General features: G+C 42.8%; 2 protein-coding genes across 2 annotated transcripts in view; both read left to right on the top strand.

Moving 5' to 3' along the window:
• Positions 1-5,863, top strand: part of LOC142579442 (uncharacterized) — a 31,383-nt gene extending 25,520 nt beyond the window's left edge. Inside the window, exons 6-7 of the mRNA XM_075689607.1 lie at positions 4,489-4,601; positions 5,385-5,863. Of these exons, the coding sequence (XP_075545722.1) occupies positions 4,489-4,583 (95 nt within the window). The 3' untranslated portion in view covers positions 4,584-4,601; positions 5,385-5,863. The remainder of the gene's footprint in view (positions 1-4,488; positions 4,602-5,384) is intronic.
• Positions 5,864-7,525: 1,662 nt separating this feature from the next.
• Arl1 (ADP ribosylation factor-like 1) lies at positions 7,526-16,793 on the top strand. Its single transcript, XM_075689605.1, has 6 exons — positions 7,526-7,682; positions 8,833-8,967; positions 11,217-11,298; positions 11,438-11,549; positions 12,664-12,842; positions 14,618-16,793. Exons 1-6 carry the CDS (start codon positions 7,679-7,681, stop codon positions 14,646-14,648), a joined length of 543 nt encoding a protein of 180 aa, XP_075545720.1. The 5' UTR covers positions 7,526-7,678; the 3' UTR covers positions 14,649-16,793.
• Positions 16,794-17,337: the final 544 nt, after the last annotated feature.

Below are 17,337 nucleotides of genomic sequence, written 5' to 3'. Positions count from 1 at the left end.
AGATACTGACGTCATTGCCGCCGGCCATCTGTGCTTCTCACGCCATTTGTTGTCACCTTCGGTGCTGATGCCTTACAATATGTGGGATCTGGTAGCGTTGTTTGCATGTCCTGTCCCCAGTGATATTGGGGCCGCTGCATGCTTCACATATGGGTGTGCATTGGTGTTCTTCCTCTTCTGACTTGACTTATCCACAGCCACGGCACTTGTTCTTTTCCTCTTCGCTACTGGTGCACACGTCGGCTCAGTGTCCCACGGGGCCACGTTTAGCATACATCCACCTGCCGTTTGTACAGAAAGCAAGGAACGAGGGCGGCTTCGCACCTGCCTGTGTTGGGCACCCGCATGCTGTTGAAGAGTATAACAACTACTTGTGTGTTCTTAGTTCTTCTGACTGTTAATGCCGTAGGGTTTCTGGGGTTCAGAATCAGTCTTTTAAGGGCTCTTTCATTAAGTGAAGAGTCAACGTTTCTTATTATACCTTTGCATGTGTCATCGGGAGCAAAGATGTAGGTTTTTCTGTCACAGGCTCGTTCTTTTCCTATCTACTGTAGCACAGGCTGTTCAAACTTCTCTCCAAGCTGCAAAAACAATGTTTGCATCAAGACCCTTGGCATTCTTCTTAAGCCGAAGTGAAAGCTCGTGAATGTATGGGATTACTGCCCATTACTTCAGCCTAATGGTTGGACTTGTGTATGGGCCAAGTCAACATTTGGAGAGCCTCAATTATTTGAGCAGCCTGAAAGAAATGCATGATAAAGTTGAAATCGGGAAGCCAGTGTTCTTTAGACGATCTAATTGTTCCCGAAGCTGTGCTGCATCTTATGGTAGGAAGATTTGCTTAAGGCAGAATTAAGAGAGTTGTAGGCAATACCGTTAATATCTTGGGATGCCTTGAACAATAGCTCAAGAGCAATTTTTTCTATCGTAGCGAAAAGCAACGGCAGACATGTTCTGGCTCAAAAAACAAACACAAATCCAAAAACTGAACAGAACCATCCTTAGGCAATTCACACTTGAATGATAGACCAAAGGCATTTTCTTTTAAAATCTTCATCACGTCGCTAAGATGGGAAGTAAAAGGATTACTAGAGAAGACGATAAGAAAATCATCAACGTAGTGAAAAACTTGTTTTACCAATCTTTGCATTTCATGTTGTATTGCAAGATCGGTGGCAGACAAGAATGCCTATGTCATTTAGGACAGGCACCACCTCGAACTGATGCAGACACCCTGCTTTTGAATATGTAGGGCACCATCCCGTGTAACAAACGTGGCTTTGAAATAGAAACATAGAAGTTTCATGAAAGCCTCCACTGCGACACCACACTTGTTCCTGAAAGCAAGTTTGTTATGCAATGTTTTACGTGCGTCGTAAGCTTGTCATGAGGCACAGAGCAAAATTGGTCCTCTACGTCAAAGCTTGTCACAGAACAGGAGCCAGGCTTCAGAGAACACAAGTAATCAGTTACGTGGTTAGAACTATAGTCGGGTACAACTTTAGAAAAAAGGGGAGGCCCCACCCAGATTACCGAAGCGTGAAGCCGATTGCCTCCATGACTAAAATAGTCCCGCTCAAAAAATCTCGCTTCTAAAACGCATAGAAATAATTCTAGATGCATTCAGCCAGAAGCATATGGCACTAGGCATATACATAGATTTCTCTAAGGCTTTTGATTTAATTAATCATTCCATCCTTCTTAACAAATTAGAAATGTATGGTGTACGTGGAACTGCCCACTCACTTATGACATCTTGTCTGTCCCACAGATCACAATTCGTGGATGCCAGTAACACAATATCTTCAAGGCAGCCAGTTATCACTGGTGTGCCACAAGGAAGCATTTTGGGCCCACTTTTATTTTTGATTTATATAAACGACATTGTACGCTGTACAGATAACGCTACATTCGTTTCGTATGCCGATGACACAACCATTTTTATTACAGGCAACGTGGAAATAGATATAGAAATAAAGGCTAATAAGACGCTGTCTGACTTAGAACGGTGGTCTGCGATAAACTGCTTAAAAATCAACCCTAAGAAAACAAAAGTAATCTTGTACGTGCCTAGAGGAAAGTTGTTGACAACTAATACGAATTTGTGTCTGGGCAGTGAGCAGTTAGAGATACGTAGTGGATTCCGTTAATATCCTTGGGGTGCGTTTTACAAAGCACCTTACCTGGAATGAGCATGTTGATCATCTCCAATCGAAATTGTCATCTACCATTGGTGTTATTGCTCGTCTGCGTCGCTTACTCCCGACCAAGGTAAAAATAATGCTATACAATGCTCTGGTGGTATCTGTCATGCAGTACTGCGTTATGATGTGGGGCACAACTGGTGTGACAAACTTGCACAAACTACATTTGCTACAAAAAGGAGTTGTGCGTTACATAGCTGATGTCCATTATACGCACTCCACAGAAGCACTTTTTTCTAAATATGAAATTCTTTGTGTGTTTTGTTTTTACAATTATAGGTTGATGTTGTGCTACAAAGGTTTCGTAAAATTTGGCATTGATGATACAATTCATCTGGCAAAACTTCGAGAGAATACAAATATTCGACATACCCGACATAAAGAGATGTGGTTCATACCCACCCCAAGAACCTCCTATGATGAGCAATCTTTATCTTACCTTCGCTTTTAAACCTATTAGACCGACAAAATTTTGATCCCTCCAGAAACCGAAACTCTCGCATTAAACGTTTTTGTCAACTTATTTATTTTCAAGACTAGACCATGCCTTCTTATTCTCCTAATTTTTTTCCTCACTGTTATTCATGAGTGTTGATTATTTCTTGCCATCTTGTTTCACTCTGTATTACCCGTTACTTTGTGATGCTTTTTTAATTTCTTGTGCATGACTGGCTGTCCTTTTGCTGTTATGCCAACTTACAAGGGGTTGGGATGTCGTCAAGCTGTCCAAGCTTTTAGTCCTGTACTCCTCCTTTTTTAAGGAAATAAAATGATTGATTGATTGATTGATAATTCTTGGTTAAATAAGACTTTGGTATCTTGATGACTAGTTGGGTAGAGCTCTTGTGATTGGAATGCTACAGCACATTGCCTAATCGCGACAGAAAAATAACCTCGTTCCTTCTACAACTCTGCGCGTCGTCTGCTTTTTAGCTTCATTGCAAGGGACAAAAGTAAAAAGAGCAGCACTGCATGGCTTTTGCATTGGTTTACATGCGCACAGAACATTAGCTACTGCTTTTATGAGCTTAAAATGAATCAGTTGCTATTTAACCAGTACTTAAAGAAACAATGCATTTATCGAAACCATTACAAACCTGGGGCTAGAAGACGACTGAGGCAGGAAAGGTACACGAAATCCTTCATTCATTGGTTTATATAAATACTCTCGGTTTTAAATAGCATAAGGCTTATATTTTCTTGGTTTTGTTTTCTCACAAACTTATTTTCAAGAATGTGATTCAAGAATGTGTAGGTGAATGTGATGTTTTTCGTTCCTTTTAATTTTTTTTTTTGTACAGTGACAGTGTACGAACACACCCAGCGCTAACAGTAGGCACCAGACTTTGGCAAATTTACCTCGTCATAACTTTACTTTGGAGCAAAACAGAAGACCATGGAACAAACAGTCAGGATGTTTGTTTGTAGCGGTGTGTCGCCACGGAAACCTGTTTTCAGATGCTTAGCACAGCTCAGAATAAACGCACGCGGCACAAATGGTGCATCGTAAGCTTGCAGTAATATTTCCGGCATGAAAGGCCAACACAAACAGTTTGGGAATCCACTCTGACTAGGGGCAGATCCACACAACTGACACAACTCGGCCCAGTTCGAAGCGCGGGCGGCCATCTTTTCCATCGGCGGGCTCACCAGCTGTCCGGTTCCTGACATCAGTCTAGAGTGCATGCCCACTGGTGGAGGCTCATTTGCATCTGCCTTGGAGGAGTAAACGCCCCTTTTTTGTAAAGTTGTACCTGACTATAGGGATAAGAAAGGGATCTCCTATGCACAGTGAGGAAAGGTGCTTTTGGAGGTAGCCAGAAACCACATGTGACGAGGTACGGTGTTCAGTTACAATGGAGTGGAAAGGGATGTTCAATTTGTGCGTTTTTGCAGCAGAGAATATGCCGAGTCTATGCATGACCATCAATGCATGATGATCATTCTGTAGGTGTAGGCATTGGTGGCCTTTGGTATCACATAACTGCATCCTCGGCTTTTTGTGAGGTAACCATCCTGCTACTTTATGTCCAAAACTGCTACACTTAGCATGCAGTTTGAATTAGTTGCTCTAAAACATGGTGTAATTAATTTTTTGTTGCGCTGCATTCTTTTGTTATCTGAATGTGTGGGTCTCTCTGGCATGGGTGGTCCTGTAGGTATTAAGTTGTGCTTAATATCAAGAAAAACTTTGGCAGAAGTTATTTTTAAAGCCAGACTGTGCTCAAGTTGAAAAAAAAAAGACTTTATTTGATGCACCTCACTTTGTTTTTTACTTTTGCAGGTCCATCATATGATGCTGGCGTGGACTCGATGTGTTCAGATGTCAATTTGAAGGTCAAAAAAAAGAAGAAGAAAAAAGAAAAGATGGAACACTGACAATTTAGTTTATAGAATGTGAGTACACTGGTATAAAAATTGCAGTAGTCATTAAAGATGTACAGTCGAATACCTCTACTATAAAATAACCTCTATAATTAAGGATTACGCATGCTCCCGCTGAGTTCTTACCATATATTTGTATTGTGAAAGCCCCCTGCAATGAAGACCACTACAACAAATTTGTCTGGACAAGGAAGGAATTTAGGTCTCCCAGACAGCTTATTTGTTAGTTTACAATGATGAACGTGTGTACCGGCACAGCCACCTAGCTGCAGTGCACATAGGGCGCACTGGTTGACGCTACAGCATAGACCGTGTGGGACAGTCTGTAATCCCCCCGTTCTACTGCACACTTCACTAATGTGATAACCTGCTCGGAACTGATGGTTGATGACCTCATTGAAGCCATTACACATGGGAAGATGGTTAAGGTCAACGAAAGAGGCAACGCTGGTACTAGACACTGTAGCTGTACTTCACACCACTACATGGTTTCGCTATGGAGCATGTCGTGAACCTCAATGCCACAAGGTTTGCAGCAGTCGCACATTCCGTTGTATGAAGCATGTGGAACAGAATGACTTCTTTCAAAATTTTAGAAATTCGTGTTAAAGTTTCTTTCTTTTTTTCTATTTCTTGTTCAATGTGCTTGGCGTACTACATTTCAAGTGGTACAGACTATAATGAACGATTTTGGGGGTCCCGAGTGCTTTGTTGTAAATGCATTTGACTGTATATCTTTCAGACCCTTGTTCTACTTCTATAAATTCAAATGATGCTTTTAATTTATGTTTTCAGGTTGATTTTTTGGGGCGAATGAATTGCTGCTCACAGCTGGACACCCCAAGAGGAGACTTGAGAAGTCCTGTTATCAAGGCCATTTTGAGCTCCTGCTAATGGATTGAAGCACAATTTTAGGTCGCACTTCTCACAGAGCCCAGGCTACCCTGAAACATGTCATTGTAAATTTCATTGTTCATGTCATAATACATTGCTTGTTTTATTATTTTTCTGTTAACTCATCTGGACAGTCATGGTTGTTTTATTTTATTCCATCAGTAGCATGCCCACTTTTTATTGCATTGCATTGCTTTCTTTTTCACTTTAATGTCTGTGTTTTCACTAAGTGTGGTACATCACTAGATATATCAGTGTAAGCTCGATGGGGCCTTGAAGAGGCAGAGACGATGCTCCGTTTAGACATGTTCATTTGATCATCATATAGGCATTACTTACTGTCATTGGATGCAGTGAATAAAGTGCATTGTTATTCTCGAGCCAATGCGGGACTTTTTTATTATGGTGTGCATTGGGTTCATTCGATCGCAGTTTTATAAACGTATCGGTGACAACTGAAGAATGCTGTGACAAATATAGAGTTTTTATAATAATGCGACTGTCAGTTGCACACGCTTGTTTCCGTGACGTCATGCCGGAGGGGAACTTCATTCGTTGGTGGCTCTCTGGCACAATGTGCTGAAGTGCGGAGGTAGATTGGCCATGTGCAGTCAGGCAACATTACTAGACTATTCGAGGCAATGTTACTAAATATTTGTGGCCTTGCTGGCCTTGTATCCCACTAAGGACAGGTAACTTGCCCAGATATAACATCTTTACATGACACTGAAATAGCCTAACGTGAATACCTGTTACAGTCGGTGATGACCAAAGCACATAAAAGAGCTCCGTCCTCACAACTGCATGGCACCAGGCCCAACCTAAGTTGGGTACAACTTTAGAAGGCAGTGGCATTTGCGCCCACAAAGGCGGATGCACGTTCACGACCACCAATGGGTGCGCACTCTAGACTGACGTCATGAGCTGGACGGCCGATGACCTCGCCGATGGAGAACATGGCAGCCCGCATCTTGAACTGGGCTGAGCATGGTCTAAGTTGCGTCAGTGGGACTATTTCTTTAGTTGCGGAGGCAATTGGCTGCCACGCTTCGGTCATCTGGGCGGGACCTCTAAGTTGTACCCATAGAGTTTCCTAGAATAATTATTGTATGAAACTCTATGGTTGTACCCGACTTAGGTTAGGCCTGGTGCAGTGTGGTTGTGAGGGTGGAGCTGACTGTAATAGATGTTTGTGTTAGACTATTTTAATGTCATGTAAAGATGTTACACCTGGACAAGTTGTTTGACCTTAATGGGATACAAGGCTAGCAAAGCCACGTAAAAATGACAACCATCCCACCCTGTGAAGATGGAATGGCAGTGAAAGCTGGTGACAGTCAAACGGAAAGCGAAGTGCCTTCGCTGCCATGCTATCTTCACAGAGTGGAATGGTTGTCATTTTTTGCGTTGCCATTATGGCGTTTTGCGTTGCAAGTCGGGCGTTGCAAGTAGTTCGTAGGCGCCTGGGCTCGCGATTGTCGTTTTCGTCCAGCATAGCGGGAACATTCTTAGTCTGTGGTCGTTTCGTGCCGGCGCAGTCTACATTCTCGTTGCTGTTCCCTCCGGCGCTCCTCGCACGCATGCTGTTCTTCGGGTGTCCGAACTGTACGTGTCCGCCTCATCGATAACGCAGCTGTTTTTAGCGCCGATAACTCCTGTTTATATACTGCGTTAACCTTGACGTCACGATATTGTTCACGGCGAGCGTTATAATCTGTTTTGCATTTTGGCATCTGCGCCGCACTGCACCCGTATGGGTTTTTAGAAATCGCAAAGTCCGTTACTGTTGCCGGACGCCGAAAAAACTACGGAAGGTTAGCCATATACAGCTTTCGCTGTATTACCACTTTCAAGCGAAACCAACGCTTGTACATTGTCGACCAAATATTCCCGTTCGTGCCTATAAATGTATCTAAAGACACTTTCGTTTAGTTTGTGCTGCCTTGGGGCCTCGGTAATTTTTCCCATGAGCACGCCTATAAGCGTTAAACAAAATACGCAAAAAAAGTATATATTTCTGTGGCGCCCTCTGCATCAACGACTGCATTTTTAAAGGCGTAATCGCAGGCGACGGCTTGGTCAGCTCTCGGAGCATGCGCAGTCGGCGTAGACACGTTTCACGCGGTAGGATTGCTTGTTTATATTGAAATAAAACTGAGGTACCAGCTGCCTGCTGAACCGTTTTCCCGTCGAAAATGGGTGAGCCACTTCAACAATCTATTTGTGGTACACGGCGTAGTGCACCTAAGGTAACCGCCGGTCAGTTGTCGAAGCCGATGAACGCGTCCGGTTCCGAGTGCGTTCTGTTCCGAATGGGGAATTCCTGCTTGAAAAGATCACACTATAATGACAATATTAAGCGTCAGTATCTCCTGATGTCTGAAGACACGAAGCAGGATGCCTTTGTACTGTACGCAAAACAACACTTTGCATGTAACTAGCTCGGAACGTTTGTCCACCGTCGATTTACATCGCCGAGCTTATGGTGGTTTAGGAGTGCGGCCGCTAGCTTGACACTTGGCGTGTCGTGCCTTGCGTGCGCTACCATCCCATAGAAGGGCACAGTTAACATCTAGCCATGTAACTTGATTAACGAAAATCTCAATTCTTAGTTAAACAAGGGTATCCTCGTATATCGTGTGATCAGAATGTGAAATGCCGGGTCCTGGAACTGGTGTTTCATGAGTGAATGGCAACAGCAGTCTGAGATGAACGTAGAGTGCTTGCAGCGCTGTTAAATCGTATTGCTTTTTTTTCATACACTGACCCTGTTAACACACTGCTTAGATCGTGCACAACGCGTGACCAACCGTTGACTTATGGTACCGAGTTCGCTATAGACCTACAAGATTGTGAGCAAACTTTATTGTTTCTAATACCGGTGTCACACGACCACATTTTATCGCGATCAAGCCCGATCCGGATCGAAATTTACGACTGCGATTGGCACACTCGCGCAGCTTACGAAAAGGAGCCAATCGCGACCGAGAAATTCGATCCGGATCGGGCTTGATCGCGATCAAAACTGCGCCATGTGACACCTGTATGAGGTCGTGCCTAGACCTCCGGTTCCTACCGTACATTTCACCGTATGCTATACTTAAAAGTCTGGTAAGTAATAAATACTTCGTTCAATAAACCATGAAGCCTTCACTGCGATGTCGTACAGCTTACTTGCACACGTTACGTGGACCCTTATGAAAACCGCCCATGGCACCCTGCTTTGTAACCTGGGCTCGGCTACAAGTGTGTGGTGTGACAATGCAAAACTACATAACAGCGTTCTCTCTAGAAGTATCCTGAAGTATGCAGCGTGATGGCTGAGCACGCTTCTCATGATGCGGAACAGGTGGGCTTCTGAGCTACTTCAGAGGCTTGCTGGGCAGTCGGGAGATGCGGATCCTGATACTGGGTCTGGATGGTGCTGGGAAGACTACCATTTTGTACCGGTTGCAAGTTGGCGAGGTTGTAACAACCATTCCGAGTGAGTCCGGTCAATCCTTGGTGCCAATGTCTTCGCGTTTATTGTAGCCTCATGAACCCAGTGAGATAATTTTCATCTCGTTAAAGGTGGAAGCTCGCGCAATAGTCGAATGTGTCTGCGAACCTGGCTTTTTATTCACAACAGGGTTGCCTGCATTCACTTTTGCATTTATGCACAATTTTAGCCTTGAAACCTGTCACAGATGAAAAGATGCTCGACGCTTCTACTGCACGGTCCTGCATTCGTATGCAGTGAACAGTGTTTGCCCAACCACGTTGGCAAGCTGAGAATGATATAATACTAGCTGAAATTGTGAATGTGTTAGCATTGGAACAGTGTTACAAGGACAGGACATGTAAGCATGCCAGCACTAATTTCCCATCTATAATTTTCTCTGATAACTGTTATTCTTTGCATACACCTGCTTTGAATGGAGTGTCATGTCCCCTTGTACATGCTCAGTGCTTCAGCACTTGTCACCTGCATCTGTAATCAAACGTGCCTTCTATGCTTGCAGTCAACTTTGTGTGGCAATGAAGGAAAAGCTACTGAACTCACTAGCCTCTACAAATGTGTTATTGCACCAAGTATTCCTGCTGCATTTGACAGCGCTTTTGGTTTCTTGTAAAAGATACTGAATCATTGTAGCTTCCATGTGCAGTGGTTTCGCATTTACCGAATTGTGGAAGAGAAAAGGAGAAAAATAACCAAAATTTTACACTCACGGGTGTATTTGGTCCTATTTTGCTGTTGTAGATATAACATAATGTTATGTTAATGTTTTCTCTTCCTCAGCATAGACTAACGCTGATGAGAATGTGGGACTATTTTCAGGAACACCCTTGCTTGCATGTGCTTCACTTGCATAGCTTTCCCTTCATTGCCACAGAGAATTGGTAGGCTTTGACATTTTTTACTTTTTCAGGATTGTTTGGGCTTTGGCTTCATTCCTTCTACTGTTGCAGTCAACATCCTTTGTTGCTATTTTCATTAAGAGAGCAGAAAGCAGAGTCTGGAGCTGCCTCCTAGTAAAACTTTCAACTCCATGGCATCACAGTGTGATGCAAGTTATGGTGTGGGCATTTTGTACAGGGCACAGATGTGCACTGTAGTTCACCAGTAAGACTGTGGTGTGTGCAGCAGTCCTATGACACTGTTAAAAGCAATTAAGTATGCGTGAAATTTCAATATGGACAGAAAAAGACAAGGCAGTTGTGTGTACCATGTTAGCTGGATTATTTCAAAATTGTCAGGCTAGCTTTATTGTAAGCTGTTGATGCAGTGGAGTTGCAGAAAGCCAATTTTAATTTGACATGCTTCTACTGTGCTAGGGTTCTTTATGGGGTGGAACGCTGTTCTGGTTCCTCTTATGATGTGACACGCAACTATTTAGCAGTGGACTACAGGGGCAGCACTTCGTGATTAAAATTAGGATTAATGCTGCAATTTCTCGGACAAAATAGCAGCATTAATGAGCAAACATAACAGCTGAAAGGAGGGTGTGACTGCAGTGCAAAAAGAATCTGAACAAGCTATACCTGCAAACAGTAATGGAGCAGAAGCTGTTGTGTGGAGGCAGTCCTGCAATTCAAGCTCTTTATGCAGTAGAGAAATGTTATGGCAGCTAGGCATAGAGTAAACAGCATTGCTGGCATCACATGATTATACTTTGTGTAGCAAATTACCTTCATTGCTCTGCTGTACATTACCAAGACTTGAAAATGAGACATTGTAAAATGAACAGTCTTGGAAACTTTCATATCTGAACCAGCCACAGGAAAGTTGGTGAGACCCAAAGCTCTAAGTGCTCAGTAGCATTGGGCCACAATGCATGGTCATGGTTCTTAGGGGAATAGTCTGTCTAGTGTTCACTACTAACCATTGCATTGATTTGCATGGTCCCTGTCTGGTGACTGGCTTAGAATAATTGTAACATAATTACGCTGGCATGTTTAGCAATATATTTAATACAATTTGTGGTTTACAAAACTATTACTTTTGAAGCAACCCCATGACCTGAAGTATGGTTGGGATTTCGCTTTTTGTGGCAATGGCCATCATATATATGCACTGTACTTTGAAATTCACTGAACGAACAGGAGCAAAAAGAAAATACACCCTGTATCATGTCAGCATCTAATCAGTCATAGGTGTTTCACTTCTTCTTGCAGTCTACAGGGTCTTAAAAAAAAAAAAAACCTTGTAACACCGTTTATTGCATGTCTGTTTTTCTACTCTTTGTATTTCAGCTATTGGATTCAATGTTGAACAAGTTACATATAAGAACCTCAAGTTCCAGGTGTGGGACTTGGGTGGTCAGACAAGCATCAGGCAAGTTTAGCTATTTCAGTTGGCAGTTTCAATGCATTGCACTGTTACATTGTGCCTTTGCCATCATGTTTATCTGTAATTACAGGTGCACTTCGAACAGTCATGTTTGACATTGCCATGCTTCTCTTTTGCATTTCAGGCCATACTGGCGGTGTTACTTTTCCAACACTGATGCCATCATATACGTTGTTGACAGTGCAGACAGGGACCGTATTGGCATATCTAAAGAAGAACTAGTTTCCATGCTTGAGGTGAGGACTCCTTTTGTCTCACTATGCACCTGGAAGAGCCATAGAAAAAAAAGTGCTAGCGTCATTGCAACATGTATATCAGGTCCTCTCTACACTGTGGAGACGTGGCTTCTCAGACTCTGTTGCAGCACCCGCTCCAAGAAAGAAACCGACACCACAAACTGCTGATGTTTAATCTTCTGGCGAAGACAGGCCAGCTTTGACAGCTGGTCACTCCCAGCATGTGAACCAGAGCTCGGGTCGTTCCGCGTCATAACTGTGGTTTTCATACCAGCTAACAAGAGGGGCCCTACAATTCCCATTGGCGTTATTATGCACATTTGACGTTTCTTTTCATAACTGTTCTTTGCTCCATGGCTCGATGTGATCACAAGTGCGATCACCAGTGTTGAAGGCTCACTACTTATGAAAGATATGGAGTCGTGATTTAATGACATCAGTACATTTGACACATCATTAAAAGCAGGTTTTGTGTATCCAATAACGCGGCAGTAACAGCCATCTTAAGCCAACAGACACTGCAGTCTAGGAGAGAAGAGGGGATGAACTAGTACCTTTCTTTAATTGAAGTGGTTGTAAATAAAGAGAAAGGAAATGACAGGTTAAAAGAAGACAACTTGTTGCCAATGTTCCTGGAGGCAAGTTGACCTCCGACACTGCTGACAAGTTGCATTACCTCGCAGTGTAATTTTGCTTTATTAAAAACGTGTCCAAAATTATTCAACAATAAAGTAAATAATGACTTCCTCCATACTTTCTCTGGCTTTGATGCCTGTTTGCATATGGTGGTTACTTGAGTAAGCATCAAGCGCATCAAGTCAAGTTCCCTGTATTATTCCAGTGCCATGGCACAACTTGCAGTTTCCTCGTAATCTGAGGCATGGATGGGCGTAAGCATGTGGGGGCAGCAGGCCTCTGATATTGGAGCTTTCAGCTTTTTCGAAAAGCTGTGCTTTTCCAGAAAGAATAATGTGTTTCTAAGGTTATAATTCTCGTGGAACAGGACCGTGTGTAAGCCTAGGCACTTGATTGAACTTGAATCTTCTAGCTAATTTTGCGTAAGTGCTACTAATACCTTGTTCTGAATTTTACATGCTCTCTTCTTGTGGGGCAGGAAGAAGAGCTGAAGAAGGCTATTCTTGTGGTTCTTGCAAACAAGCAGGACTTGGACGAAGCTATGACAGTGTCCGAGATACACTCAGCGCTTGGGCTAGATGCACTGAAGAACCGAACATTTCAAATATTCAAGACCTCCGCACTCAAAGGAAATGGCCTGGATGAGGCCATGGAATGGTAATGAAGCTCACATAGTTTATGTTGCTACTTACATGTTTTTTGATGCGTTGAGCAAAGGGTGTTGTGTGGTGGAGGCTGTGTTTTGTCACAGCTCTTTTCTTAGTGCACTCGATTGGTCAATTTATCAAAAGTGTGTAGGCTAGGACAGTGCCATCTGTGACCTGTGTAGTTGTGTAGACCAGGAATCACAGGTTCACGCTTGTTCTGTTTGCTTTTGCATTGCATATTTGTATACTGGCCTTAGATTAGAAAACAAAGGCATTATATCACAATATGCAGTTATTTCTCACAGTTCCATGATGTAACAAACATATCACATACTTTGGCACAAGGAGCGAGCAACAGAGGAGAGCAGGATGGAATATAGAAAAAATATTTGTTACAAACTGCAGCTCTGGCTATCGCATTTCTTGGGGCACATAGCAGTACTTTTAAACTCTTCAAAATGACTGAGTATCAAACGTCATTTTCAATTTCTTGAAAACATTAAAAATTTTCAGTGCTGCTTAGAAATAACTGTAGTGTCATTTTAGAGCATTGAAGCTAAGCTTAGCGAATTTTGTCGGGATGCCTGGCCACGAGATCGGCGTATCCCAAAAGCCGAGGTAATTCAATACAGTAAGCAGTTTTGTTGTGGTCGGTTGTTTGCTCACTAATGCACGCAATGTTACAACTGTGGGAGTTTGTGGAAAGGAAGGCAGAAGAATGTATGCGTTGGTGATGATAAAACTGTCATCTGCTTTTGTTCACAAAATGGCATAATATAAGCATGCAAGGATGCTAAGGCATGTCTTATAGTAGTTTCTACATATTTCTTCAAGGCACATCGTTAAGTAGTTGGCAATCGTTAGCTCATTTGACTTCTTAGTCAGGTTATGTCATTATTACAGAATAATGTGTAGTTTTCAGCAAAAATTGTCAAGAAGCAGCTGCAGCTTCTGCTTTAGAAGAGCATGACACATTCCTGTTAAAGGACTTGCAGTGAGGCAGCGGTGGCCCATGTGCTTGCGGTTTAAGCTGTATTGTGTGTACTGCTGTGGCATTTCTTTATCTTACTGCTTCCACAGGAAGTTGCCAAACTAGCTCACTTCTGCAGGCACTATGTAGTAAGTTTCTTAATGACCTGTACTTTTTCATCCTAACTGACAAATGCCAAGTTTACTTCGAAGTCCTGTACATGTACATTCACAAGCAAAAGTTTAACGACCATGGCATCAGGAAAGAAATAGGAACTTGAAGCATAACCATGCTCTGTGGCATTATTTCAATGTATTGCATTGGTTGAACACATGCTGTACCTCTTCATTTCATCCTGAATCCCTTACCGGAAAAGAAAAAAGATTTTTTGCTGTGCCTTTGAGAGTCTTAAAACCTTTGCTTGTGAGTGTACATCATGGTTGGCAAGGTTTGTACTTATTTTTGACTTGCACACTTCCATGACAGTGACAAAAACATGTTGTGTAGCTGCTGCTCCACTGAATTGTACTTTTTTTTCTTTTTGATGCAAAAGCACCAACTGGCCCATTGAGTGAAAAAGTCGACGGCGTCTGTGGCAGCAAAACTGTGCTTAAATTCCTATTGACTGGGACACCACGTCATGAGTGCGCCTCCATAGAGCAGATAAACATGAGTTGTGAACTCTTGTTCACAACTCATGTCACTTACTGACACTCTGTCTCACTCCCGTGTAGAGAGAGTAAGAGTCAGTGTACTCATGAGTGAGTGTGCTGACCCATGACGCTGATGTCACTGCGCCGTTTCCTCCTTTTCAGGTTATCAAATGCACTTACCAACAACAAGTGACCGACAATCAAGCAAAGAGGGAGGCTTCAGCCACGCCAGTCCACCATCATTGTCACCTCAAAGTGTGCGTTTGTGGAGAAGTGTGGAAAAGAACAGTTCCTGGGGCTGCCGACAAAAAGCGAGAGGAGCAGCGGTGCAGGAGAACTGGCTCCGCACAGCTTGGCGGCGAGGCGCGTGGCCACACTTGCATGCCACGCGTGGACCCTGGTGCACATTGGGAAGAAGGCCCTGGAGTGCGTCGCTTCTCTGCCGTTCCCCATCTCTAGTCTGTGCCGAGAGAGCGAGGAGAGCCGCAGTTTGTGTTTTTGCCCCCTTGCTGAAAGCTCCTCAGTAGCCCCGACATGTCGGAAACATTCCTGGCTGGCTGGTTGGTCGATTTGTTTTGTATCTTCTGGTTAGGTGACTGTGTAATTGAAGCTTTTTTTTTTATATGTGTCTTTTAAGTCCAAGATAAAGCTGAGCATTTTTCTCTTGGACTTCTGCCTGCTCGTTTGTTTTTCTTTCTCTTTTTATGTAGCAGCTTGCTTATAGTGAGAATTGCTCGTGAAATTTAAGTGGCCCTCGCCCGAAGAAGTTCATGTGATGATGGGTGGTGAAATAAGCCGTAGATATGAAGACAAACTGGAATGTGCAGAGGTTCAGATGCACTTGTTCATGAGTGGATTGGTGAGGTGGGCACCCCCACAGTGCTGTGTGCTTTGGGAAAGGTACCTATAAACCACTGCGCTTGAAATAATTTAACTTAAAGCTTGTGAACTGTGGCTGTCATCATCCGATTTCATGCACATGGACACATGCCAGACTAATGCTGTTATCCAGCTGCGCTCACTTGAATGGGACTCATAGTTATTTCAAGACAGGAAAGTGCTGAAAGGTAAAACCTTTTCAAGAAAGAGCGTTGGTTTTTCTTCTTTGTGAATTGATGCCTCCGGCCGTCAAAGTTGACGTAGTATGCCTGGCAGTAGTTGTGGTTGCCTGGTGCTAGCAAACTATAAGATGGTGTGAACTTTGTTGTCTTGTTTCTAAGAAAAATGTGTGTGGAAATTACTCCTTTGGGTTGCCGAATGCTTGATCAAATTGGTTTAATTTATTGGTTTCCTGTGAATTCACCACTCATTCAGTGAGATCTTCTTTGTTGGGTCAATTCTAGTGTGGATTCTTATGTCAAAACCAGAGTTAATATTCACTACAGAGATAACATGGGTGAAGTAGTTAGCATAACTGCAATTTTAACTTTGTACTGGAAGATTGCTCTAAGCGAAATACTACATACTTGCATATGGCATTTATGCAAGTATTTTTTTGTACATTAATAACCTATTGAAATGTTTAGCTCAATTTGTGAGAATTAAGGAGCACATTCAAGTGCAGTCCTGTGAAACTAAAGATTCACGAGTATCTGTAGATTTATTGGAGGGACAGAGAGCAGCATTCAAAGTTGCATAGCTTTCGTTGTTCTAAACCAACTAAAAGGTCGGGTGCTCACAACCTACTGAAAAACATGATGGGGCAGTGAATTCGTATGGCAGTGTGTTTTTATTGGAAAATGCCTGGCATACCACATCCTACAGGGCTGTAGTCTGGAAAGCATTTCTTCTATGTTATTTTTTCTCCTTTGTCTCAAAAACACTGCCTTCATCTGCACAGGCAGACAGCATTAAAAGCATGAAATGCTGTCACTAATGTGTGCCAGTGCATGAAGGTGTTCAATAACAAGCTTAGTGAATGCATTTTTCTTAGTTCTTGTGCGGCTGTGGACACAGCATAGGTACATTAATTTCCAGGGCATCCATCATTTCTAATATTTTGGGAGTGATCTGCAGACATGTGAGAGCTTTATAAATTTTGCTGTTTTACAACCTCTGCGTTTGTAGTAAAGATGCTGTGGCCTCTAAGTTGGCGAGCTTTGTGCTGCTGCTGTGCCCACTGCTATATTTACTGAGATGGAGGATGACTAGTATGGCAAAATGGACGTACACAGTGTGATTGGTTGGTGCAGCTAATTACTGAAAATGAGAAACTTGTCACCTTTGCTGGTATGTAAGCTTCTCCTTCTAAGCGCACACCCATGCCAAAGCCCTGTTCAGAGTATATGTCATTTAAAGGCAGCCGGGAATGTGAAATAAAGCTCTTTTTATAAGTGAATTTTTTTGTGTAATCGCCAAGGCTGCTTGGTCATGTTCGGTCATAAATTGCATCTTTCTAACTTATGCTTAGTTCATATAGAGTGTTTCATGATGTTCTCTTCTGCTGACACATTCACTGGTATTAGGTCTTTAAGTTTTCCTATGTGTCTTGGGCATGAGGTGCCTCAATATGGCTGAACTATTTCACTTGCTCTCTGACTGGTCTGCTTGGTGGTCACATGTTAAATTTGTGGCTTCATACATGTGTACAATAGCAACAAGTTGTTTCATCTGAGATTATTCTCTTGCGTATGTTGGAATCGGAGCATCAATATTGAGCACTGCTTCTAAGTCCTTCAGAAGAAAACCCACGAGTTACCACCAGTAGTAATGTGTTGCCAAGTTAGAAGTCATTACCTGTCTCTTGGAACTTTCTCTCTTCCCACATGAAGTACATTGTATATAATAGAGGGGAAAAAGTTGGCTCTTGGGCCCCCATTTTGGGCTATCTGGTTGTTTGGCAATTGGGAGACGATGCCGTAAATGTTGCACAGTCCCTGCCA

This window comes from Dermacentor variabilis, chromosome 4, assembly GCF_050947875.1.
Source record: "Dermacentor variabilis isolate Ectoservices chromosome 4, ASM5094787v1, whole genome shotgun sequence".
NCBI lineage: Eukaryota > Metazoa > Arthropoda > Arachnida > Ixodida > Ixodidae > Dermacentor > Dermacentor variabilis.
Note: the sequence above shows the minus strand (reverse complement) of the source record. Positions and strands in the feature narration are given on the sequence as shown.